Here is a 26538-nt window from a genome sequence, read left to right on the forward strand (position 1 = left end):
CAGGGTCATAGGTATGATTTGAATGTAAAGCATTCTATCATGAGAGCCAGGAAGGCATGTGGCACTGGACTTTCTGTCAAATTGTAGGACAAAGGGGTGACTGATGGACTACTGGTGACAGTTGTGGAACTACAAAGGGTTTCAAAGATAAAAGCAAAGAAAAGTAGGCAGCACCTGAATGAAAACTTCAGTGCAGATGAGGTTTCCAGCACAGCACTGAAGCCCAAAGAACAATGAACAGCAAGTCTGCATTAGTTTTGCTTCATTTTCTTGGGATAATATTATGTCTGATAAACAGTAGCAAATTGGAGGAGAAAGAACAGAGCTTGGCCAAGACCCTTTTAATTCTAAGGGCATCATCACTCACCAAGGATGCTAGTTTGGGTGGCGCTGACCGTATACTGCACATGGAGGCCCGAGGCACAGTCTCCCCCGGAGGAGTTTGGGATGTGTCATTGGATTTCTGAGAAAAGAAGCAAGTACTCTGAATAACGTTAGAACTACCTGACTAATAAACTGAACAACAGTGGCTCAGCCACTACTAAATGCAAGTTATAAGCATGATCCTTTTGAATGCTTATTGAGCAATATTCATGCCAAGACATATTAAAAACCTTTCAGTGACTGTAATTGGAACTTGGAGACTGGTTTCACATGTGTGATAGAAGAACACTGTTAATACAGATAGTACCTCCAGGGCTATCTAAAAGCACCTTGAAAAATCTTAAATATGTATACTAATGTATGAAACGACACTGAATATCCCAGAGTGGTCCCTGGAGATGTTGTGAGAAAACATATTCTCAGAATCTCACCCCAATATGCTGAGGAACTCTAGGGGCAGGGTCCAGTCATTTTCAAATGTTTTTAATCCAGACAGTTTTGCAAAGTGTTCCTAGCCAATCACTCAGGAGAAAAAGCACTAACAAATCATGCTCTTGTCATCCTTCAGGGCTGCCCTTTTTAATCTGATAGATCTTGGGGTTGAAGAAGCAACAGTGTATCTCAGAACCTTTTAAACTATTGCTTTAACATGGACACACACACACACACACACACACACACCAACACTAAGAACCCTGCCATGAGGATTCCTTTTAGTAAAGGGTGGGATGGGTAAGGGAGGAGAAGCGCCATAACAAACTGCCACTTTTGGCAGAGCCTTTCAGTTGGGTAAAGCAGGGCTGAGCTTGTGGATAGGAAGCCAGGGCCGGAGCATATTAGCAGTGGCATGTGTGGGATCCTTTCACAGGGAGCAGGGCATTGTCGTGACTAGAAACACCCTTCAGAAAGAGTGATTCTGGTGGACGTGAAGGTGGGAAGAAGAGTAAAGATTTCTGGGCTGAGAAGTGTGACAATTTTATTTAACTCTCCCAAATTAAAAATGAACATTAATACCCCACAAGACATATTATCAAAAGCATACTTCTACCTTTTCAGCTGGCGTAGATGGTTTGTCTTGATATGTAGATCGGTCAAAATCTGCTGAAAGCTCCCCAATCAGCTCCGACTCACTCAGGCTCTGTAAGAAGAAATGTAGGGTTAGAAGACACCCTGCTGTGTAAAAGCACAGGACAGGGTTTTTTTTTTTTTTTTTTTTTTTTTAAACTTGCTTAACATGGCTTAGTTACATCATATTATCCCAAATCAAAAGCTATATTCTTCATTTATGGATGTGAGGAAAAATTGTCACAGAAGTGTAGAATACTGGACCTTAGCACTGTGGGACAGCCAAATATTTTTTTTTTACTTACATGATAAATCAACTCTATAAACTGAGCAGAAGTCTAATCTCACTTTGTAATCATTTTATAGACAAGTACTTTACAATAAAGTTTTAATTGTTTAAAACCATAGAGTAAAAAGATCGTTATAGACTTTTACTCAAAATTTCCTGCTCCACTGATAAAGAATTGCAATTTTAAAAGTGATTATTCATTTCCTAATTCTTAATGATTTTCTTTCAGAATAAAGCAGAGGAAACACAACTCATACTTGGAAGGGACAGAAAGAAGAAGAAATTGTTTCTGTCAGGAAATTGTGATAACCCCATTTCTTCCAGCAGAGCCAATCCATGTGGGAATTCTACTAAAATAACTCTGATGGTTTATATATGCTGGGCCCAGGGAGTGAGACTATTAGAAAATGTGGCCCCATTGGAGTCACTGTGGGTGTGTGCTTAAGACCCTCTCCCTACAACCTGGAAGTCAGTCTTCCACTAGCTGCCTTCAGATGAAGATGTAGAACTCTCAGCTCTGCCTGCATCATGCCTGCATAGATGCTGCCCTGCTCCTACCTTGATGATACCGGACTGAACCTCTGAACCTGTAAGCCAGCCCCAATTAAATGTTGTCTTTTATAAGACTTGTCTTGGTCATGGTGTCTGTTCACAGTAGTAAAACCCCAACTAAGACATAATCTATGGTGAAGATGTGTAACTCGAGCTGTGCCCCTGGTGGGAAAGCCCAAGCTCTGAGTTGTGGACCTAGTATTTTCTATAGCCATGTGACCTTGGGTTATATCCATGTTCTGTTGCCTCTATGTCTTCACTGTAAAACTGGAATAAAAACTCACAAAACACGCGAAAAGCTACAGATTAGTGCTACTCCTGATATCAGGCATAGAAACTTCTTTTCTTGGCAGGTTAATGCAGAGACTGATATTTGATCAAAATGCTGAGAATTAGTGATTGGTAAGTACTCTGCCCTAAATGGGACATATCACTCACCCCCTCCCCTCCACACTAACAGCTCAGGAAACATCTTGGAACAAGGAACAGAAAGAGGGGAGTGGTGTGCTTTCTTCGAGAAAGGACATGGCTGCTGCACTCATAAACTCCGAGCAGCTGAAGTTGCCTATAGTGATAGTTGCATGCATAACATGGAGCCTACCAGCATTCCATCATGGTTGGGGGAGGGGCTTAGCAAGCTACATCTCTTTGAGGAGCTCAGGCACTTCATGGCTGCTGGGACACAGAAGCTATTTCTCCTCAAGGGTATAACTACTGGGAAATTGCCCATGCACCAATAAATAAGCCCAGACCTGTACTCATGCAATCAACGCTAACTATATACAATGGCTAAGATACAATTTGCCAAATGCATGAAAGTCTAGAAGAATGAAGACCAAAGTGTGGACACTGTGCCCCTTCTTAGAATTGGGAACAAAACACCCATGGAAGGAGTTACAGAGACAAAGTTTGGAGCTGAGACAAAAGGATGGACCATCTAGAGACTGCCTTATCTAGGGATCCACCCCATAATCAGCTTCCAAACGCTGACACCATTGCATACACTAGCAAGATTTTGCTGAAAGGACCCAGATATAGCTCTCTCTTGTGAGACTAGGCCGGGGCCTAGCAAACACATAAGTGGATGCTCACAGTCAGCTATTGGATGGATCCCAGGGCCCCCAATGGAGGAGCTAGAGAAAGTATCCAAGGAGCTAAAGAGATCTGTAACCCTGTAGGTGCAACAACATTATGAACTAATCATAATGAAAATAATGAAAGAGTAACCCAGGAGCTCTTGACTCTAGCTACATATGTATCAAAAGATGGCCTAGTCGGCCATCACTGGAAAGAGAGGCCCATTGGACACGCAAACTGTATATGCCCCAGTACAGGGGAACGCTAGGGCCAAAGAATGGGAATGAGTGGGTAGGGAAGTGGGGGGGGAGGGTATGGGGGACTTTTGGGATAGCATTGGAAATGTAATTGAGGAAAATACGTAATAAAAAAAATTTAAAAAAAAATGAAAAAGATGTGAAAATCACTTGAAGCAATGTTGAGCACATAGTAGGTGATTAATAAATGTTGCTAATTGGTGATATCATGACAGGAAACTATGCCTATTTAAGGCAATATAAAAATAATAAATTATTTCATGCTGTTCCTAGACCAAAGTCTAAATTTAATGCTAAAATAATAGAATGTCAAAGCTCTTTTGGCATCAACCCCTAATGATTGGTGAGTGCTGCTTAGAAATTAATAGTCTAGTAATAATTCATGAGGGAAATCATCACTAAAATATATGCAAAAGAGCAGAGGCCTCAGCACTTAGTTACTATCAGAGTTCTCAGCACTAGGCTACATGTGAAATATGGTGTTTTTTAAATGACCTTAATTACTCCTTATATTTCTGCTAGGTTTAGGAAAAAGTTATTCTCCAACCTTAGATGTTTCTTCAGGCTCTGGCAATAGTGGTTTTCCATCTTTATCCTGTAAATAAAATTGGAAATATATTGAAGATGAAAATAGAAAAAGTTGCTTCCATGTCCCATTATATTTGTTTTTGGCAAATCCAGGATGTGACAAGTAAGCTTATTTTTTTCTTATACTTGAGTAAATTAGTTTTAGATGAAATTTTTATAAAGTACCGAAACAGGAATCGGATCAAAAGATCAAACACTTTTAAGTATGCTGAGATTTGTTCTTTATTTGGTGAGGCAAAAGGATAAAACAAACAAATGAAAGGTCTTTGACAAGAATAGTACAAGTATGTTAGTGACTTTTTTTTTTTTAATATTTAGAAAGGGCAGTACACATGTGTCATGGAACTCATGTAAAGGTCAGAGAACAATTTGCAGAGTTAGTTCTTTCCCTATCATGTAGGACCCAGGGATCTAAGTTATATACTCTTAATGTCAAGTTCCTCTACCAACTGAGCCATCCAGCTACCCCATCCTTAATGAAAGAGTAAAAAATGTTCAGGTTTACCAAGCTGGATATGCAGGCACATGCCTATGTGCCAGCAGCTGGGAGGTAGAGGACGATTCAGGTGTTCAGGAAGAGTCTCCACTACAGAGTGAGTTTGAGCTAGCTAAGTCTACCTGAGAACGTGTCTCAAAACAGGAAACTAAAAGCATCAATTCTCCAACCCAGAGTGGGGATAAGTACCATGCTTGTAATTTAAACACTGTTTAGTTTTGAACACGAGATTTCACAAGTTAGGGGATGTTTTCTCCTCTTTCCAAACAGTCAAAGAGGTAAGAGCTTTAATGAAAGGATAAACCATCACTGAGGAGGGCAATCCCTTGGCAGCAAAAAGCCAAGGGAAATGGGTCCTGCATCTTCAGAACTGATATCAAAAGTGGGACAGCGTTGGCCAAGGGGAGGTATACTGTAAGAATGATTACAGATACGTCCTCATCTTCATCATACTTGTGCTGCTATGCAGAGAGCTTACCTTTGCTGGTTTTAACCTGTACTCAGCTGGGACTGTGTCCTCATCTTCACCACACTTCTCCTGCCTTTCTTCTTTTGCTTTTGCCTGATGAAAATGGAGAGGAAAAAAAGCAGGAATTAAATAATGAATGTGATATAGACTGATGTCACCTACTTCATATACTATAGAAAAGCACAAAATTGGATTAAAGCATTTGGAATGCTTTCTAAACTACAAAACATAAGACTATGGAGAGCAGTTGTGAGCAGGCATGCTGAGACACCCTGCCTGACCTAGGCTTTAGGAAGCCACGTTATTTTTGAAAGAGTTTCCTCTCTGAGTAATAATCCTTCCTTAGCTCATTGACTTTGAAGGCTCAGCAAGGTTAATAAAGGCTCCTTGGAGGACAGTAAGCACAGCATAGAAGTTAGCTGTAATTACTTTAATAGCTCTCATACATTCTTGCTCCAACAGGGTGGTTATCTAAGAAGGGGAAAAATCATATCCAACTCTCTCATCCAATTCAGAAATGGGAGAAGCAGAGAGGCACTGATATGGTTTCTTCATGAAGAACTGGTTTTTAAAGATTTATAAAGGACTCCCTTCAATAGCAGCAAGACTTACATAACAAGATCAGTGAACCAGGAGCAAATCAATATATTAGAAGTAAGTAGCTCTATAGTAGACTACTAATTCTCTTCTACAGCACTTGCAATGGAATCTGCAGGTGAGTCCTTAAAATTCCATGGGTAAGGATTTGGATCTACTTCAAGGCAAGGGCTTAGAACCTAAGAGAGGTGTCACAATTTAAGCAAATTCTCACTCAACCTACTGTTCCCCTCTCTACCTCAACCGCAGACTGGACTATACTTCTTATTAATTCTTAAAAATTATTAAGCAATTTTAGTCAGCCAGGCACCGTTCTCTGTTCTCAGACTAGAGTTTTATGTCATTTAGGATGGAAAGGACTTGTGTCTTTTTGAATTTCACGTTTTACCTATTGCTGGCCATGACATTCTGATATGCAGCAATACTGCTCACTGGGAGGTGTGCCATGTCTATCCCCTAAGGAAACTCCATCAATATCACTGGCCATCTGCACAGGAAGACTCTTCATACTTCCAGGCTATGGGCAGTGGCAGATACACACACAGCTAAAGTCTTTCTTTACCTCTATGATTTGTTATTTTAATTACCACACTATACACAGACACCAAAAAGACCAAATTGCAAACATACTGGACCAGCTTTACATAATATGTAAAAATAGTGTGTGGCTTAAAAGATATCATTATAGTTAAAATAAATGTTTATTTTTATGGTATGATATATGACTTGAAGTAGGATTGGGTCTCTTCTCAGGAAATTTCCATGGTTTGTACAAGTGCTGCTGTTTTATGGTGGTCTTGGACTCCTATAAGGACCACCTTTGGGAGCCAGGCTACTCACTATAAATGGCCACTCCAGACTCCATAAATTAGCTCAAACAACTTAGAGAATTGAAAGATCTTCTTAGAAAATAGTTATAGTTTAAAACTAGGGAAAAGCTTGTATGACAAAAGGATGGAAAGTTACTTTGTGAGTTGACTAGTTCTTGCTGGTTTCTAGAGGACAGTGAACACACGCTCATGCCTACTACAGAAGGTAAGGAGATCAAGAATGCTGTGAAATGAGTTACTCTTACGTCACTTTCCCCACCTACTCATGTGGGTTAGTAACTGAGTGAGTTAGACTGTACTGGAATTTCCACCAGGGTTAATACTTTCTCTCTCCACATATATTGTCTTATTATCTCTAATTATCTATAAAAAGCCTGAGGCAACTGTGAAATCTATAGCTCCCAGGTGATAGAAACACAGCTTCAGCCTGGCCTGCTGGCCACACCCAGGGCTCCACCAAGACCCGCTTCTAAGAAACAGCAGCCTCTGAATAATGTGCACCTCATGGTGTTTGGACCCATGTTCCCTTTCTTCTGAGCATATTACATGGTCCTGGAGGATAGGGATGGTTTCTCCAGCTCCCTTTCGTTCACCCTCACGAAGCTTTTCTTGCCACACTGCAGCAGGTGAGCCCTCCCAGAAAGTAGAAGACAGAAACTGGCCCATCGTAGACCTGGGCCAATTCAGACTCAGGCAGAGTTCCTGGGAGTCATGAAGACTGCGCTTCCCTGACAACCCTAAACAGGAAGTGACAGCAGAGCCATGGGCATTATGACAATGCTGCTTGCTACATTCCTTTCTCTGATCTGATAGGGTAGAACTCCTAAAGCCATTGGTTGCCTTCTAGGATTCCTGTCTTGTCAGACACAGGCAACTTATTTCTGTCCTTTCTCTTCCCTAGGAGAACTGATTCGAAAAAGTATACAAAACTTATAACTTAATATCACACTTCTATACCAAGGTTGCAAGGGCTTACTAGGGGAATGGAGGGAATGAGACAAACATGCTCTAAGTGTGCATGAGCAAGTAAGCAAGTGGTAGAGTGATTGTTGTTCAACTCCAGTCTATTTCAACCTAAGATAAAATTTCAACCTTTGCCCCCATAGTTATACAAAAGAAGGTTCATTTCTCTCTTCTACAGTCATCTCCCTCCATTAGCTCTCCACAAATTCCCAATATCTACAAACATCAAATCTCACAGGTTCCCACTACACTACAACTGTTTGCTTTGCTTTGCTTTGCTTTGGCAGGGGATGTGCCTTTTTCTTCTCCCCCCTCCCACCCTTTCCCTTTTTGTCTTGACAAGGTTTCATCATGTAGCACAGGTTGTTCTAAAACATGTTTACAATCCTCAGCCTCCCTAGCTCTAGAATCTCAGATGTATGCTAACATGCTGGATAAGATGGTTTTCCATTCTTCATGTGCTAGGTTCTGACCCAGGTCTTTGTACAGGCCAGGTGAGTGAGTGACTACTGAGCCACTCCTCCACCCTCACTTTCCACATATTGACACAGCAGATGTTTTACATGAAAACGTAAACATCGGTCTCGGTTGCTCACTCCCCAGCAATAAATACTTACATTTACTCTGAAAGGAAAGGAGAATGGAGAGTAATTCGTTCTCAATTCTAGCAATGTACAAGAATTCTAATCATGTGCCAGTGCTCAGCTCTGAGCTGTGGACTAATAGACTTTGAATATGAATCACAAAGTCATTACCTCTTTGACTTGTTCAGCTTGGCTAACGTGGCTCGGAGGATCTGGCTGCCGGGTGCCCAGTGAATCTGACAGAGCCTGAAGTGCTTGATCATTTATGACCTCCTGTTAAAAATGAAAAAGTCTGTGCATAAAAACAAAACAAAACAATGAAACTATTTAGAGCTTAGATTATCTACATTATCTACTGCTTGTTTGTGAAATATACATTTGAAATACAGAAGATGAATTGTGGATTGGAAAATTATTATATGGAAGAAATATTTGAAAATTAGCTGGGCGGTGGTGGTGCACGACTTTAATCCCAGCACTTGGGAGGCAGAGATAGGTGGATCTCTGAGTTTGAGGCCAGCCTGGTCTACAGAGTGAGTTCCAGGACAGCCAGGGCTACACAGAGAAATCCTGTCTCAGAAAAAAAAATTAAAAGAGGAAGGAAAAAAAACTTACTGACTGATAAATGAAAACTTGGTCTAAGATACCAGACCCATTCCTATAGCAACAACTACTGGGTACACTTCAACCCTTATTTGGCAAGTAAGATATATGATTGTAGTAATGATATTACAAAAGACCTTTATCAAAATTAAAGCTGAAAGCAAGTAAACTTGCACAACTCTATTTTTCTGTCTTTTAAAAGCATGTTTGTAAAGCCTACCCTTAAGCAAAACAGCCAACCTCAAGTAAGTGAGAAGCTGAAGTGGGTTCTAAAGATGCAGTGTCGGGGCTATGAGAAGTCCCACTCTCAGGGCGTGGTGCTCCCTACACTTCCCTCAGTTCTACAGATAAAAATAAACTGCTCGTGCCAGCAGGGCAGAGTAGAGGCAGCCCTGATAGAAGTGGTCCTTAGCATTATCAGCACCATTCACAGGGCACATACACCCACATCCAGCCTGGAGCTGCAGGGTCAAATTTGAAGACTGAGCATTACGAGAGGCAGACAGAAACTGTTGTGCTGACATTCCTGAGTGACTCACAACGCTCCCTTCAGGAAGCTTCAAGTCTAAGATGTCATGGCCTGTGAATAGTGTCTCTGGTATCTCGGAAGATGAGATGGTGGTCTCTGTTAGTATAAATCTGTGGCAGGGGTAGGGGTGAGTGGGGGGTGCATACTAAGGGTATGCCACCGAGAAAGCACTCCATGCAACAGATCTAGGCCAAGAGGTTTATTTTTCCCGGGGTAAGCAAAAAGCTGTGTCCATGTTGAGACATGAGACAAAGATACAGACAGACCTAGACCTACTGGGAAATAGAGAAAGGACAAGAAAGACAAGGAGAGAGAGAGAGATGGAGAGGGAGAGAGAAACAGAGGGGGAGAGGGAGGGAAGTGAGGGAGGGAGAAGAGAGAGATACAGAGACAGATCAATCTAGGGTAGGGTTGCCACTGAGTCACATGGCATAGGCCCTGGCTTACAACAGTCTCGTATGACTAGAGTAGAGGCCTGCTTTAGAAGCACTCAGACATAAGTAAACCCAAGAAAATACCTGCTGCTGTCATATGGGCCCTGGCTATTTAAGTACCTCTTCCACCTTCCTTTTCTTCTCCTTGGGGGGAACAGAACTTCTGGTCACTCCTGCAGACTGAGCTTTGAAAATTTCCCCAGTAGACTTCTAAAAAAGAAAATACAATATGACAAACAGAACTAAAGTTTTCTTTTTACAGTTAAGATGCTTTCTTGCAAAGTTTTTCTGAATAGGACTGAAATCAATACCTCTTTCTCACTTTGCTTTCCAGTTGGAGAACTACAGGTGAAATCAGATGACAAGGCATCTATAGCCTGGTCAGTCCCCATAGGTTTCTAGAGAAAAGAGCACAGGGTAACACCTGAGAGTCCAGCAAAAAACCACTCTCTTCATTCCTTAGATACCAAATGAGAAATGCTACTGAGATAAGTCCTGTTTGGAAAGGGTGGGTTCTTTTCCTCCTTTTCCTTCTTCCAAAGGAGTTACATGTGGTTATATGTGCTCATACTAATAATAATTATTAGTATTTACTATATCCTTCTATCCTATTATCTCCACCTCCATATTATATATGGCCAAGGACAGAGAAATAGGCCCATGCCTTCTACTATGCTTTCATAGGATTCTTTTCATTTGCGTTTTAGAGATTAGAGATTGAATCCAGAGCCTCATGCACACTAGGCAAGTAAGTAGTTTGCCACCCAGATATCTGAGATATATCCCCGGTTTACTTTTTAATTTGAGAAAGGGTATAAATTATCCAGACTGGCCTTAAACTCAGCTTTCTACATAACTGGATTACAGGACTGTTCCACCAAACCCAGTTTGGTACTGGTAGTTCTATGTCCCCAAACAAAGAACAGTGTTGATACAGATCTTAAAAGACATGTATACAAACTCACAGGAGAGTCTGGAAGAGGTTGTGTGATCCCTTCATTTTTCTGAAACAAAAATGGAAGAAATTAAGAAGGAAAGATTAATTCTTCTGATTTGACAAAATGTATTCTCAGTCATTCATGAGCTAAATTGTGTATTCTCGCACTCACATGCTGAAGTCATGAAGAACCCTAGAATGGTAATTTATATGAATATAGGGCCTCTATGTAAGGAATTCATTAAAGCAAGGTCATTAGTGGGAATCCTTATATGGAACTAATATCCTTATGAAGAGAACACATTTCGTACCAGAGGAAAACCTAGAGGAAAGGAGATGTGAAAGGATCCAGGGAGAAGATACCCATCTACCAGCCTTGTCAACAGGCTAGAGAGCTACCCCTCTGAGCACTTGAAAGGAGCCAGCTGTTTCCACACCATAATTATGATTTCCATAAAAACCAGACAATACCTTTCTCTTAGTTAAACTATCAAGTCTGTAGTACATTGTCAGAGAAGTTCTAAAGGATAACACACAGAGGGTACTTCTCAATAATAACAACTGTATGTGCCCCACTGCATATTCTAAACTTTGATATTGTTACAGAATTGTCTTCCAAGAAGGAAATGGTAAAATAAAAATGAAAGATAACTTACTTCCAAAAGTTTCCTATACTCTGGAGGAATAGTCCCTTCTTTTATACCCAGTGCCTCAAGGTAGGTAGAATACATTGGGTCCTGGAAGAAAATCATACATAAAGACATATTATACAGTTAATCTAATGAGACTATTAAGTGAAGCCAAAGTACTATTCCAGTATTGATTTTTCTGTATCTATTGAGATGAAAATAAATCATTTAGAAGCTAAAATCTATCCTTAAAGTTCTACTTGCATACTAACAATTATTTAATTAGCTTTAGAGATAGCATCTGCACTTTAAGTCTATCATCTCTATCATTTTCTATTGAATTACCTTTTCTCAGTATTTTTTTATTTTTCATAAACTGTAGAAGTAAATGCTTTGTAACTTTAAAAAATATTTTCATTTATCCTGTGGTTTATTTTTAATACTGTGGTACATGTAATTTTATCACTGAATTCAAGCTGAAGAGGAGACTATATATATATGTGTGTATATATATATATTTTTTTTGTTGTTGTTGTTTTCAAGACAGGGTTTCTCTGTGTAGTCCTGGCTGTCCTGGAACTCACTTTGTAGACCAGGCTGGCCTCGAACTCAGAAATCCTCCTGCCTCTGCCTCCCAAGTGCTGAGATTAAAGGCGTGCACCACCACCACCCGGCTGAGAATATTTTAATATTTAAAAATATTGCAAATGTAGAAATGTATAAGCAAAATATATTATAACTTTGCATGTTTTCAAAAGCTATATAAATAGTATCATTTTGTTGCTCTTGTTTATTTTATTCAAAATCATGGCTTTGTAATAGATCCATGTAGATACATAAGTAAGCCATTTTCCTTTCAGAAAGCACTGAAAGCTCCCTATTTTCTATTGATCACATTCCTATTTTCTATTGATCACATTGGTCTCAAGTGTTCTGCCATATCCTTCGCTGTACACAGGGGCAAGATTTCCAAAGTCTCGCTGGTGGGGTTTGTGACTGAACGGAACACCTCTTTAGAACCTAATGCCTAAATTGACCTGTCAGATTCTTAAAGTTTTGGCAGTCTGGTTGAGCCAAAGGCACCACGCCATGCTTTATGCTATTTTCCTAATTCCCTGGTAGACCCTTACACTATTTGCTCATTGTGCAAGCAACTTTCTCTTAATTTTCTACTGAGTTGTCTTTGTCTCTGTTTTTCTATTTATTGTAAACTATAGAAACAACTTTAATGGCAACTGTTGAAAATGTTTTCATCTATGCTACAACATCTTTAACACCAGAAAAAAAATTACATTGTTCCTTGGAAATGAAGAATAGATTAACTTAGGATCATAAGGATCTAAAACTCAAAATAAGTTCAAGTCCACTGCGTCAAATCTAAAGGACAGAAAACTAGATGTTCTGACCGAGTCAGCTGTTCCAGTTTAGCATTGTCAGACATATTCTGAATCATAGCAACTGTGTAGTGTCACAAAGCAGACCATTTCCACCCTCACCCCCGAGTTTTTGTTTCTAATATCAATTCTGACATCATCCTGCGTCTACATAATCAACAGAACATGACATGCAGTCCTATGCTTGATACCATAGGTTTATTTGCTTTCCTCCCCATTAACAATGAATGCTGACTGTCATCCAACACATACCAAAACTACTGGTCCAGTATATGGTGGATCATCTCTGTTAGTATCTTCATGTCCACCTAAGGTGTCTATCAGGTCATCCAAGGCAGCATCCATGCCTGACTAGAAATAGAAGAGATAAGATATGTTATTTTGTAGATATATTTCCCGTGATTTGTAACTACTAAAATGTATCAAATACTGTAACTTTTCCAAGTTCAAAAATAGTTAAACTGTATTTCATTTTTAATATGAAGAAATTCTCAATTGGAAAAATAAAAAGCCACATTCAGGTAAAGATCACCATTTAAAAAAATTCCACATTATTAACTACAGCAACAAATGTAGTAGTTCACAAAAGCAACCAAACCACTGTACTGACAGTCAAGAGGAAAAAGACAAAAAAAATGCAAGGATTAGCCATGTGGCACTTGTTGCTTTTTAGTATCACCCATAGTTTCATTCTAGCAAAATCTGTAGACAGTACTTCCTTCAAAAAGAAGCTATTGTTTTTTTTTTTAATTCTTGTATTTTTCCATTCTTTAATGAACATTGTTGTTGTTCATTGACTTGCTCAAAGACAACCCTGAAGAGATATTATGTGAGGTCAACCCTAAAGACATATGAATTGCCAGTTTAGTTTGCCAACATATACTTAACATATTAATGAGAAGTTGCTGTCACCTTATTCTGTAGTTTTGGATAGCTCACTCGGAACAGGCTCCTAACATGGAAAACAGCCACTGTCTTCTCACCTTGGGCATCTTTTCTGCTGTTTCCAATAGCACAGACTCTGTATGTTCCTGACTTATGACCTGTACGGCACTTACTCCACACGTCAAAGTGTCACTGAATATGTCTGACGGTTTCCTTTAAGAATTACCACACTGTATATGCCCCAGTACAGGGGAACGCCAGGGCCAAAAAAAATGGGAATGGGTGGGTAGGGAAGTGGGTTGGGGAGGGTATGGGGGACTTTTGGGATAGCATTGGAAATGTAATTGAGGAAAATATGTAATAATAAAAAAAAAAGAATTACCACAATCCTACAATAGTTTTAGGATTTAGCGGATTACTGATAGGTGTAACAGAAACTAGGGCACATTTGCTTTGGCTACTCTTCCCCTTCTTATTATTATTGTGGTTTCTTGTGGAAGAGGGGATAGATTTTTTTTTAAAGTACCTTATATTCTTTACCAATAGAGAGGTAATACAGAATACTTAGACAACCCTTGATGTCCCCACTCTAAAACCAAGAGACTTGCCAAGCCTCAAGAAACCTTGCACGTTGCTAACAAACACATATTTCCAGAAGAGAAGCTATAACTGAACTTGGTATAATAAAACTAGAATTTTCAAAATAGAGGCTCGTACCATAAAATGGTACGAATACAGAGTGATGGCCACACTGTCAACTCAGTCATAACTTTTTAAATTTTAAGTCATTACATTTTTCCTTTAAAACAACGAGAAATCAGGCTGAGACAGGCAACAGGAGATAAATGTTTGATGATGAAGTGCCTTTTGGCTCCATACCTTGTCAGATGGCTTGCTCGGTGTGGACTGCACAGGTGAAGCTGGTGTGAATGGTTTCTGTTCTTTTTTCTAGAGGGAGTTTAAAAGGACTTTAAAACTTTTCATACACCTTTATGAAACAGCATTATGACACACACATTCAAGATGAACTATTCATGTATTAATAGCCTAGATCATGTACTAGTCCCATGATCAACTGTGGACGGTAATGGCAAATGCTTCAAAACTACTACATACATTAAGCCTGTTTAGTGACAGGAAAGAGAAGCTTAGAGAGATCCGGCTCATGGAGGAAAATAAAGTGATAGATTGGTTTAAGTACATAATAAGTCCAAGGAAAGATATGAAGAAGGCAATTAAAATGTTGTTTGGTATATGGAAAAGATGGAGGTTGAAGAGAAGGGAGAAGAGGGGAGGGAAGGGAGGCAGAAGAGGCTAGGAAGGGAAAGATGGAGAGGAGAATAGGAAGGAAAGTAGTGGAGATGAGGTGACTCCCTGGGTTACAGAGGAAGGGATAAAACCCTGATCTGCACCAGGATTGCCTGGCCACCATACTTGTCCCGGGCCTTGAAAGCCTACAAGTTGTTTCTGAGGTAGCTTCTGTTCCCTGCGTCTTTGTTTCTGCTCACCAGGACAACTGTGTCACTTGCCTTGGTAGCTCATTGTTCTTTCCTTGATTCTTCTCATATATTTTCTCCTTTGGCTATAAATTACGGCAGTTCCTGCAGCTGCTAACTTTCCAACCTGCAACCGTCCTGCGTCTGTCCACACATAATCTCTGACGATGACCATGGGGAGCATCACTGTGTCACCTCTTATCTCCCACACTTGCCACAGCAAAGCAGCATTCAGATTCTGCCCTTGTCATGCCACCCTGTGCTTCTCTTCTTCTGCTTCCAGTAGCACGTACTCTGTATATTCCCGACTTATGATGGTGTTCTATGCCAAATCCTCTAGGGTCAGGGACTCTTGGCAGGAATTATATTGGTTAGGTTATTTCATTTAGGACCTTCCTGGGCCATGGATCATTTGCACATATCAACTCAGGCAGCAGATCTCAGCCTGCCTGAATCTGTATACCAGCCGTGACATACACAGGTGCTTCCGAATTATAAATTATAAATCACTTCCCCTGTCCCTTGTTTTCATAGTGATATGAGGACAATGATGGTACCTAGGGGTTGTGAAGGTTATGTTAATGTTTAATACTTAGTATGATGTAAGCACTTGCTATATAATTAAATACCAAATTAACAACTGCTATGACTTTGGTGCTAAGAACACGGTGCCAGGTACAAGCCAGAACCCCTTCCTAGAGAGTTAACTGCCCCCTTGTGTAGTTGTGTGCACACTCACAACTCTTCCCCCTCCCTCTTCCTGTCTCATCTTTTCCTTTCTCTCTATCTCCTCTATCTCCATTCCCTCCTCTCTCTCCCACTTCCTCCCTTTTTCAGTGCACCACACAATATATTAATTACTTTGCTACATGCCTTTTCTTAAGCCTGCCAAACATTTAAATTCAGTCTAGCCCTAATTAGGCATAGCCCATTCTTCATATATATCCTATAAGCTTCTGTTGATCTTTCAAAGTAACCAGAGGTCGAGCACAGTGCTGTAAATCTGCCACTCCACTTCTAAGCAGGCACTTGGTCTCAGTGCTGACCCTGTGCTTGGATCACAGAATGAGCCCCTCCAAAAGCCTGGCACTGTGGCATCTATCTTGTCTTGCTTCACTGTTATCAGCCTACTCATGCCATATTCTGAAGCCCCAGCACATTGTACATTTTCTTTACCTCTGCCCTACTCAGCCAACACCTTCTGAAAGCTGAATGTTTTGTCTCTGCTATAACTTTGAATAGCTCTCCTCTTTTCTTCTACTATAGCTCTAAGTTAGCCACATAATGGCTCACCAGCACCATCGAAACAGCCCTACGCCACCTCACCTTCCTGCCACTACCCACAAGCTCCTACAGCATTCTCCCCAGCAGCCTTAACCTGTCTTTCTAGTCTTACAGCCAGCAACCTCTGGACTCTGCTTTCTGACACTGGAATGTGCCTGTGATCAGACCTCATCTGAAACTGCTCAACATCTCAAAGTGTTTGCAAGCCTGGAATCCCAGCTGCCCTACATCAAAGGGGAGGTCGCTCAGCTCCGGCTCTCACTCCTGCTCCTGCTGCTGCTCCACTCCCGCTCCCTGTCTCTCTCACAGTCCTGTGAATCCCCTGCCTCAGATGGAATTTACCTTTTCTCATAAAATGTTTCTCTACACGGACACTTTCCTTAATCTGGCCAGCACATAGTACACTCAACTATAATGCTTCAAACCTGCCAAATCCTAAAATAAGTCAGGTTTGATTAGTCCTAATGAGATGGGTATAAATCACTAGTAAAGTAAAATAAAATAATTATGGAAAGTCCAGAATCAAGCCAATGAATAACAGAATTCCAGGTAACCTTTTGTCATGTGGATCATTTAGCTTTTACTGATAACATGGGCTAGTTAATTGCTAACCTCAAACCTCAGATTTTGAATATACTTTAAAAGTTTGTGTTATAACATATCTAGTTAAATCTATTTTTCAAAGTAGTTCATATAAATACACACTTGGTGTTTCCAGGCTGATGGTTAGGTCCTGAGATAACAGACAAGTAACCCATCACAAAACCCTTCCTTCACATGTGAGCATTTCTATGTAAAAAGTTTTTATGAATTTTGTTAAAATAATGTGTCTGGAATCCCAAGATCCAAGAAATCAGTATGTTTCAAGGGACTTTTACCTTTTTCTGCGACTTTCTGCACACTCCCAGACTGGCATCTGAAGCTCCTCCAGTGCGGGGTTTCTGGGACTGGGCAACACATCTAGAATCATGCTAGCAACTCACACCATTGCTGTGATTGTGACTTAATGTCAAGGTTGCTGTTGTGAGCATTCAAAGCTGAGCGTAATGCCTACTCAAGCACTCATGTAAGTTTTACGTTTTTGATTTCATACCTGTGAACCTGGACGGCAAGGCCTGAACCAACTTACATTTTAATTACTTTGGCATTGATATCAGGCCTTCGAAGCCAGTTGCCCAATAAGTATTTACTAGATATACACATTTCAAAATTATTTTAGTATTTTTCTCACTTTAAGTTCCCAAAACATGAGCTTTTTCACAAAAATACACACAAACTGTATCCATTGTTTCTGAATGTCGGGTTGTCCGATATGGGCTTCTTAGAACCAGAGCCTCATAAGCAGAGAAGTTCATGTTATGTCTGTATATGTATGCTCACCTTACCAACCACTTTGTCCAAGGCAGTGGCCACAGTCCCACCTCCAGCCACACTCTCTCCACCAGCTGAAGGAACATCTTGAAATTTTGTCTGAGAGCAGAGATAGAAGAGTGACAGGACTAAGTATCTTTGACTGTGGCCAAGATCATGAGTTTCCAAATGTCACCAACACCTGCTAGTTTGTTCTCATGAAATCACTGTGGAGAGAGTTTGCTAGCTTCCTCTGCATGTAATGCAAAGTTGTGCACAATATAGGGCAGATCTCAAGAGCCTACAGAGTCCATTTAGGTCACACAGATGTGAAAACACCATTATACCTGGCCAATGAGCTCAGTGTGCTGTGGCAAACTGGAGCCCACAAAGGAATTATAGACACTCCTCCCAACTGCTGTCATCTGAGCCCAGTTCTCCAGATAGTCTGACTTTTAAGAGAAGCTATGAATTGGGATTTTATGTGAAATGCCCTGACATGTTCTGCCAGCACCTAATTAAAAGATAATTTTAAGACAGATAAAAATAATTCCCAACAACATTGTAAGCCAAATAATGTGGTTATATTTAACTGCTGAATCACATATTGGTAAACTCTGATAACTATATTTTAAGTAGGCCTAGTTTTTATCTTCCAAATGTTCTCAATAAGAAGCTTCTCATACATTTCTTCTTCTAAGAGCAAAGCGTCTCTAGTTGTCTAATTACAGAGCCAGTTTCCGAGTTTGGATTTTCTATGTTCATGTCTTCTACAAGGTCATAATAATGCTTCAAGACTTCTGTGTAAAGAAGCAAAAGGCAGCAGGCATGCTGTAGTCCTAGTTGCTTTGAAGGCTGAGGCAGGAGAATTATTAGAGGCCATGGATTCGAGAATAGATGGAACACAGACACGCATGCATGCACACACACACACACACACACACACACACACACACACACACACACACACGGTGGTGGGAAAGAGCGACATACAGACAGATGAATGGACCCAGAGAGGCAGAGAATAAATATGAGTGAGAATGAGAGGCACCTGTAATAGTTCCCTGGCTGAAGTTTACAGGGGCCTAGAAAACCACCTCATTTCCAAGTTTTCTGCTTGGCAGACACCAGAGTCATGACTGGTCCCGATGGGCAGCATGAGAAGGCTGAACAGTGCACTTGCCAAAATCTACCTGCTAGCCTTCCTCAGGCACTCCATTATCCCATATTCTTACAGTGCTTCTTGCAAAACTAGTACAACAACAGCATTACATCATTACAATACCAAATGCATCCAGTGTAACCCCACAACTTCAGCTGTACACTTTGGGCCAATAGGGGCCACACTGAGAGTAAGTTGACATTAGTATCTTCATGTTTATCAAGCTCACCTTTGATTCTGATGGTTTCTCTGACACCATCTGTTCATTTGATCTGGAAAGTGCTTTTTCTTTATGAGCATGCTTGCTTCCTGTACTTGATGTGTGCTTCGGAAGATTTTTGGGCTGAAAGTGCATACATATATTATTAACATGATGGTGGTTGAAAACAGTTCAGATATGTTTCTCTACAGAATAAAAGCTGTGTATAACAGTTGTGTTTTTACAGTTTTGAACTGTGAAAATATCAATTAGTATGAGGTAAATGCCATTGTACTTTAGGTACAAAATCTGAACTACTGCAAGTCCTCCCAAAATCTTCATCAAGAATCACTGAAGACTCCAAGTGGTAGTAGATCCCAGAGGCAGAGACAGGCATATTTTTATGAGTTTGAGTGAAGTCTGGTCTACAGAGCTAGTACCCAAACAGTCAAGGCTAAACTGAAGAAACCCTGTCTTGAAAAAAAAACTAATCAAACAAAAACAAAATCACAAAACACTGCTGTTAACATACAATGGCACTGAGTCAGCTGAGGAAACAAGTCAGTCTCGTATCACAACAGATATTGCTACACAGGATCAAGTCCCAGCAATTATCACTCACCTCTGACCCTTCCTTTGGCCCTCCTTTTGACTTTTTCTCGTGAACCACAGGTTGCTGTTAATTTCAAAGAAGTAAAAGCTGAGTTACTGTATTAAAATCTACTATTCTTATAATCACAAACTGCCCCATGAATATGATCCCGACTAGACAATCTTGTCCTCAGGAGGAGCTCCATTGTGATCATCAGTAACCTGCCAGCAGATTCCATTGGTGGCCATTATCAGACACAGGGAAAACTGAGTCTTTTCTTTAGAAGGATGTCTTCAAAGACACACACTTGCTAAACTTCTGGCTGCGCTGCACATTCCCTCACAGTGATTAGTCAATGCCAGGCTATCCACAAGGCATCAAAAGCGTTACGTTTGCTGAGCAGTGACACTCCACATCCCACTTAATTGATTTTAAAGTCTTTTCCTGTAGGAGATGAAGTATGATCAGATCCCCAAAGATGCAATACTCTTGACATTTGGTAGATAAACCACAGCATTGATATGTGGCACAGAAGAAATTTTCACCTTATTTCTAAACGTTTCTCCATAGAATCAACTATGCCAAGGCTGCAGGCAGGGTCCCTTTTACAGAATCAGATAAGCCTTACCTTTCACCCCATGACTCCATCACTATCTGCACTTCCAATGTTTCCCTTTGTTCTGTGACCTACAGGAAACCTTACAGTCCCAAGTATTTGCTTCAACAGTTGAATTAATATAGTGTAAAGAAAAGATGTACTGAAAAGAAAGATGTGTTGCTCCTGGCACCCTAGAATCCACCTTTCTATGGAGGCAGGATGACTTTCAGACTGGATAGTCAAGGGTCATGGAAGCAAGAGGAGTTTGTCTCAGGGGAGAGGGCCTGAGTGACTCATATCATCTCCACCATCCCAGAGAAGACTGTCAAGATTAACCTGCCTGCTATTATCCAAAGATCTAGGGGCAGGTTCAACACACTTCTAGTGTTTCAAGGTACCTATAACTTGCACTGTTTTTTAAAATTATTAGTGTGTGAGTACACATGAATGCATTATGTGTGTGTATGCATGTGTGCCTATGTGCATGTATTGTCTATGGGTATGTTAGCATGTGCACTCGTGTATGCATGCACATGTGTATGTTCATGTGTGAGTACATATGTATACATGTACATGAATACATGTGTATGTTTGACTATCAGTCTATTTGTGTGTGTGCACATGCATATGTCACAGTGGTGTGGTAGGAGGAAAAGGCAAGTTTCAGTAATTGATTTTCTCCTATGATGTGGGTTCTGGGTTTGAAATCAGTCTTACTACAAAGCACCTTTACTCCCAGGCAATCTCCTCTGCTTGACTTTACCTCTTTTGTTCCTTTCTTTAAAAAATATTAATTATATATTATCTATATTTTGAATCTATATTTTGAATAAAATAACCTTTAAAATACTCTTTGTTTATAAAGTATTATATATTTTAACAATGTATGGATTTAATGTAAGTATTTTATATGTATTCTATGAGTTTATCTTCTACAGAATAGTCAAAGGTATTTAAATTAGCTGACAAATCCCTTTACCAATAAAGGAAACTATTCATTCATTATTATTTAAAAATGGTCAGAATAGTTTACTCATAGACTTAAACTACTTACCTCACTTGATTGTGGTTTCTTAGACTCTGTTTTCACAGCCTAAAGTGGGAGGGGGGATAATAATAAAATAGGGAAAGATAAGTTAAAAAGATAATATTGGAGATAGTTTACTAAGATTGTAATTTATTTTCTTCAACTAAGTGTTTGGTATTATTATCAATATAAAGTTTATGACTTAAGTTTATCACACACTTCAGATATTACTATTCATATGGCAGGTAATGCTGTGTGTATCAAGGACACATAAAGAGTTTTTACTAATAATACTGTAGTAAACATATAAACAACATAAAATGCAAGTTTTCCCCCTTCAAATCCAAGGGCTGTGTCCTTCCAAGTCACTGATATATAACATATATATCAATGAAATACTTATCATGGCCTGGGTACAAAGTGTGAAAGAATGAGGTAGTAGCAGAACAAAGGCATAGAGAACAGAGAAGTTATTTTTAGTGCCAGCATGTCCTTGATGGTTAAGCCTAGAGGAAGTCTGTAATGGAATCATGCTATTTCAGAAAATTGGAGGTTGGAATTATAGAATGTGCTGAGAGGCTGAAGTGACTAGTAAACAGAGCTGCCGGGCACAATGAACTACATCACCTGTTCTCTGGGTCTTTTCTGGTCAGGTCCTTCCAACTGTTTGTTTACTGGAATTGCCTAATAGAAGAGCATAGCCCCAAGAGTAACCGCATTTGTATCTGACAATCCACATAATGGGCCAAAATATTCAAATCAAGACTCATATTTCTGGCCTAACAAATATCATGCATAAGTATATAACTCCATGGGGATTTAGGCACATAAACACTAGAGTACCAAGCAAGTCTTTAATTTTGGATCTAAACTTTTTCATGAGGATTTCCATTTATAAAATTAATCTTTAAGACTTCTTTTTGTAAAAACTATTATAATCTTGTATTTCTATCTATATTTCCAATGTTTGACTATGACCCAACAAACAAACAAAAAAGTCACAAGTGTCATCATTATAAGCTTTCTGAAATTCCATTCATAGTTTTAAATACAATTTTGTAAATTATATGTTATATTCTTCCAGGTAGAATTGTATTCTAAAGTTCTAAGCATGTTTCTGAAGAAACTTTGTTTTACACAGCTTTAACCAGCTAAAGGTGACCTGTTCAAATATACAAACCGCAAAACCTCCATGAATACATACAACTAACACTGTTGGAGGCCAGACAGAAGTTAGCGGAAAACTTAATTCATTCTTTATGAACTTTCAAGGTGAGTGATCGATCACAAAGCAGTCCTAGTGTCTTCTGCTGCTTTTCCTCTCTGGGCTGCTCGAGATGTCGCAAAACCTTTACTTAAATTTCGTTATTTGAAGAAGCTAAGTCAAATATTCTTTTAATTTATCATGCCTGGTGCTATGATTGTGAGGGTATAGTCATCTTCATGAACTGCCTCCTAGTTATACCAATGTTCTTATTGTATGGAGGGAAAATCAAAGTTCATTATCAACTGTTTTTCTAAGAAATTTGGGGGCCCTTCACACTACATCTTTACTGATGAATTTTTGTTTGTGTTTTTCTTATTGTGACTCTTCTTTTTGTTTATACAAACTTAATTTATTAAATAATTTACAAAGAAAATAAGCCAGGTAATATTATCATAATTGAAATATATTAATACCTTCAATTTCACAATTTAGCAATCAAGATATTGCTTGGGAAATCTTCAAACTACAATTAAGTCTGCATATTCAGACATAAGCAACTATTAATATAATGTACAATGAAATCAATAATCTCAAGAATTATTTTTCATAGAAATGGTACGAAACTCAATACTAAGATAAAATAAGATAAGAAAACTGAAGCAAAGGGGGCCTGACTAGCACAAGAGCTGGTAAAGAAATAGCACTCTTAGATATGCTGTCTGGTTCCAGCGTCCAGACGTACCGATTCTAAAGAGTTACATTATGACTAAAACTTCTCTGACCTTCCATCCTACAATCAATGGTATAAAAACCAATTCTAATGTTCCAGGGGCAAGAAATATAGAAGACAGATCTAGACATATCATACATTTCATATATAGTGTGGCCTTCTTAAAATATGTAAGCAAGACAAGGATTTGTATTCTCTACTCTGAATTAGCATCTTTTCACTAAAAGCTCCAAGTATTTGCAGACATGAACCTATGAAGCTCAAGCTCCTGACATCTCCAAGATGCGGGATTACTTAATAAGTTATAGCTATATTGTCAGTGAATTGCTTAAGTAGGCAACTTGTGTGAGATGATATCCCTGACGTGTGAAGTCTAATGGACTCAGATGTGAACCTGAGTCAGCGTGATACATGCTAAGTCCTGGAATAATACTCAGTACATGCACGCATCCACAGGCTCAGGCATCACCCACTGCTTAGGAGATTCACCTGCAGAACTCCACTTGTAGATTACTACAGCTGTCACTGTGTAATCATGAGAAACAGCAGAAACAATGAAGATAATATTGAGAGCTATGTGATTGAAATATACCAAAGAAAGAAAATAGAGACAAACAATGGTTTAGCTCAGTTATAGTAGTGTTTTATGTGACTCACTTTTGTCTCTGCCTGTGTCTCTTTTCCATTTCCCATGTTCTTTTCTCCTTTCAAGGTTTTATTTGTTTGTTTTGACTACCAGGAATACTTATGATTGATGCTTTGTGATCCTGTAGATTGCTGATAACTTACTCTGAAAACCATGGCACATGGAAATAAGCATGGCTCTCAAGCTGAAGTATGGGCTCAGACCTGTGAAACAGCTACATGAACCAAAACAATAGAAATGGCTCATAGATCTATATTTCCTTGCCACTGACGGCAAATCCAAGGAGGTTTTATTTTGCATTGTGTTTTACATATGTCCCTTCTTTAGTCTCTCAAGGTTAAGATAGATCCATACCACTAAGAACATACCTCAATGGTATGGTACTTAGTTGCTTAGTATACATGAAGCCCCAAGGTCCTGTGTTCAATCCTCAGCACTACAAATATATATGTGTGTATTTGTGTATATGATGTTAAAAATATATTGGAACAAAAGACAACTTGTAGGTTACTAATAGATAGCACAATTAATATTATTATTATTAATTTGCAAAACACATGAAACTGAAGAAGAACGAAGACCAAAGTGTGGACACTTTGCCCCTTCTTAGAATTGGAAACAATCACCCATGGAAGGAGGTACAGAGACAAAGTTTGGAGCTGAGACAAAAGGATGGACCATCTAGAGACTGCCATATCCAGGGATCCATCCCATAATTAGCCTCTAAACGATAACACCATTGCATACAATAGCAAGCGTTTGTTGCAAGGACCGTGATATAGATGTCTCTTGTGAGACTAGGCCGGGGCCTAGCAAACACAGAAGTGGATGCTCACAGTCAACTATTGGATGGATCCCAGGGCCCCCAATGGAGGAGCTAGAGAAAGTATCCAAGGAGCTAAAGAGATCTGCAACCCTGCAGGTGCAACATTATGAACTAACCAGTACTCCGGAGCTCTTGACTCTAGCTGCATATGTATCAAAAGATGGCCTAGTCGGCCATCACTGGAAAGAGAGGCCCATTGGACACGCAAACTTTATATGCCCCAGTACAGGGGAACACCAGGGCCAAAAAATGGTAATGGGTGGGTAGGGGAGTGGGGGGGGGGGAGGGTGTGGGGGGACTTTTGGGATAGCATTGGAAATGTAATTGAGGAAAATACGTAATAAAAAAAATAAAATAAAGAAATCGATATAAAGGTAAACTATTAAATAAAACCATCAAGGAAATATAAATTTTAGAGGTTAATTTAATAAAACTTAGATGAATGGACAGTTTACTCCCAGTTATTTTCACTGTTCTAATTCAAGATGAGGTAAGAGAATTCCTAGTAGTAACTTATGTGGTCACATCAGGAACAGGAAACTAAATAGACAACATAATGACATGGAAGATAGAAAACAAACAAAAGCTGCCAAGTGTAGATAAAGCAATTTGATAATAATGGAGCCAGGACCTCTTAACACAGTCAAATACTGCAATACACAAACAAACAAGATGAGAAAAATTTGCGAATGCCTCCTCTGTAATTTCAACCCTGAAATGTGTCTAAGAAACAGCTTGAGTTGCAGTAACTAAGGGAGAGATGTTAAGGCATCTTTAGTCATCTGTCAGAACTAGGCTTACTCTATGTAGCAACTACATGCCTTTTATTCTCCTGAAATTCCAAGGAATATAAGATTAAGTACCCAACAGAGGTCAAAGGAATTTTTCAATGAGATGGTACTCTACTCCATGACCCACATATCAGAAAGCACCCGAATCAACTGGTATCCTTTTCTTTTGCTTCTGTGGTCACTTAGTACAAGTTTTTCTCTTGTAAATGTCTATCAAAAATATTGCAGTTAATACCAAGAAACAAGAATTCCTATTCACAAAGTTCCAGGAAATGTATTTGGAGAGATTATCTCTTCTTTCGAAAATGTAATCAAGGGCAAAAAGTTACAGCAATGTCTCTCTTGAAAGAGTCTCAAAAATCAGAGGAGAATTTCACAAGCTTCTAACTCAAGGAGATGCTGACTTACAGAATGTGAGCCTCCTAAGCTAAGAAGTGCGTTTGTCAGGGAGCAAATTGCTGACAAGCAACTTAAAGAGGCATTTACTCAGCTTGCTTCTAGAAGGTTCTTTTTTATTTTTGTTTTGTTTTTATTTACATTTTCCTTATATACATTTCAAATGTACCCCCTTTCCCGGTTTCCCCTTCTTCCTGAAACCTCCTCTCCCATCCCCCCTCCTCCTGCTTCTACTCCTCCACTCACCCATCCACTCCTGACTCCCCACCCTCCATTCCCCTACACTGGGGCATCTATTGAGCCTTCATAGGACCAAGGACCTTTCCTCCCATTGATGCCTGGCAAGGCCATCCTCTGCTACATATGCAGCTGGAGCCATGTGTACTCCTTGGTTGGTGGCTTAGTTCCTTGGGAGCTCTGGGGGATCTGCTTGATTGATATTGTTGTTCTTTCTATGGGGTTGCAAACCCCTTCAGCTCCTTCAATCCTTTCTCTAATTCCTCCATTGGGGACCCTGCTCTCAGTCCAATGGTTGACTGTGAGCATCCGAGCATCTGCCTCTGTATTTGTAAGGCTCTGGCAGGGCCTCTCAGGAGAAAGCTATATCAGGCTCCTTTCATCAAGCATTTCTTGGCATACACAATAGGGTCCTGGTTTGGTGACTATATATGG

The 26538-nt window shown here is 39.7% G+C and overlaps 1 protein-coding gene across 14 annotated transcripts in view; it reads right to left on the bottom strand.

Moving 5' to 3' along the window:
- Cast (calpastatin) overlaps nt 1-26538 on the bottom strand; it is a 116509-nt gene that overhangs the window by 34542 nt on the left and 55429 nt on the right. For 5 of the 14 annotated variants that reach the window (XM_006517056.2, XM_011244466.3, XM_011244467.3 and 2 more), the window contains 16 exons: nt 21898-21954; nt 21298-21336; nt 19676-19729; nt 19084-19197; nt 17723-17812; nt 14442-14510; nt 12930-13028; nt 11311-11391; nt 10683-10721; nt 10029-10115; nt 9838-9927; nt 8323-8424; nt 5187-5270; nt 4172-4219; nt 1433-1522; nt 368-463 (listed from right to left, as the gene is read on the bottom strand). In XM_006517056.2, coding sequence (XP_006517119.1) covers nt 368-463; nt 1433-1522; nt 4172-4219; nt 5187-5270; nt 8323-8424; nt 9838-9927; nt 10029-10115; nt 10683-10721; nt 11311-11391; nt 12930-13028; nt 14442-14510; nt 17723-17812; nt 19084-19197; nt 19676-19729; nt 21298-21336; nt 21898-21954 — 1239 coding nt within the window. Of the gene's footprint in view, nt 1-367; nt 464-1432; nt 1523-4171; nt 4220-5186; nt 5271-7105; nt 7355-8322; nt 8425-9837; nt 9928-10028; nt 10116-10682; nt 10722-11310; nt 11392-12929; nt 13029-14441; nt 14511-17722; nt 17813-19083; nt 19198-19675; nt 19730-21297; nt 21337-21897; nt 21955-26538 lie in introns of those variants that run through there. The other 9 variants (XM_006517059.1, XM_017315374.1, NM_009817.4 and 6 more) reach the window with 4 other exon arrangements.

This window comes from Mus musculus, chromosome 13 (genome assembly GCF_000001635.26).
Source record: "Mus musculus strain C57BL/6J chromosome 13, GRCm38.p6 C57BL/6J".
Lineage (NCBI taxonomy): Eukaryota > Metazoa > Chordata > Mammalia > Rodentia > Muridae > Mus > Mus musculus.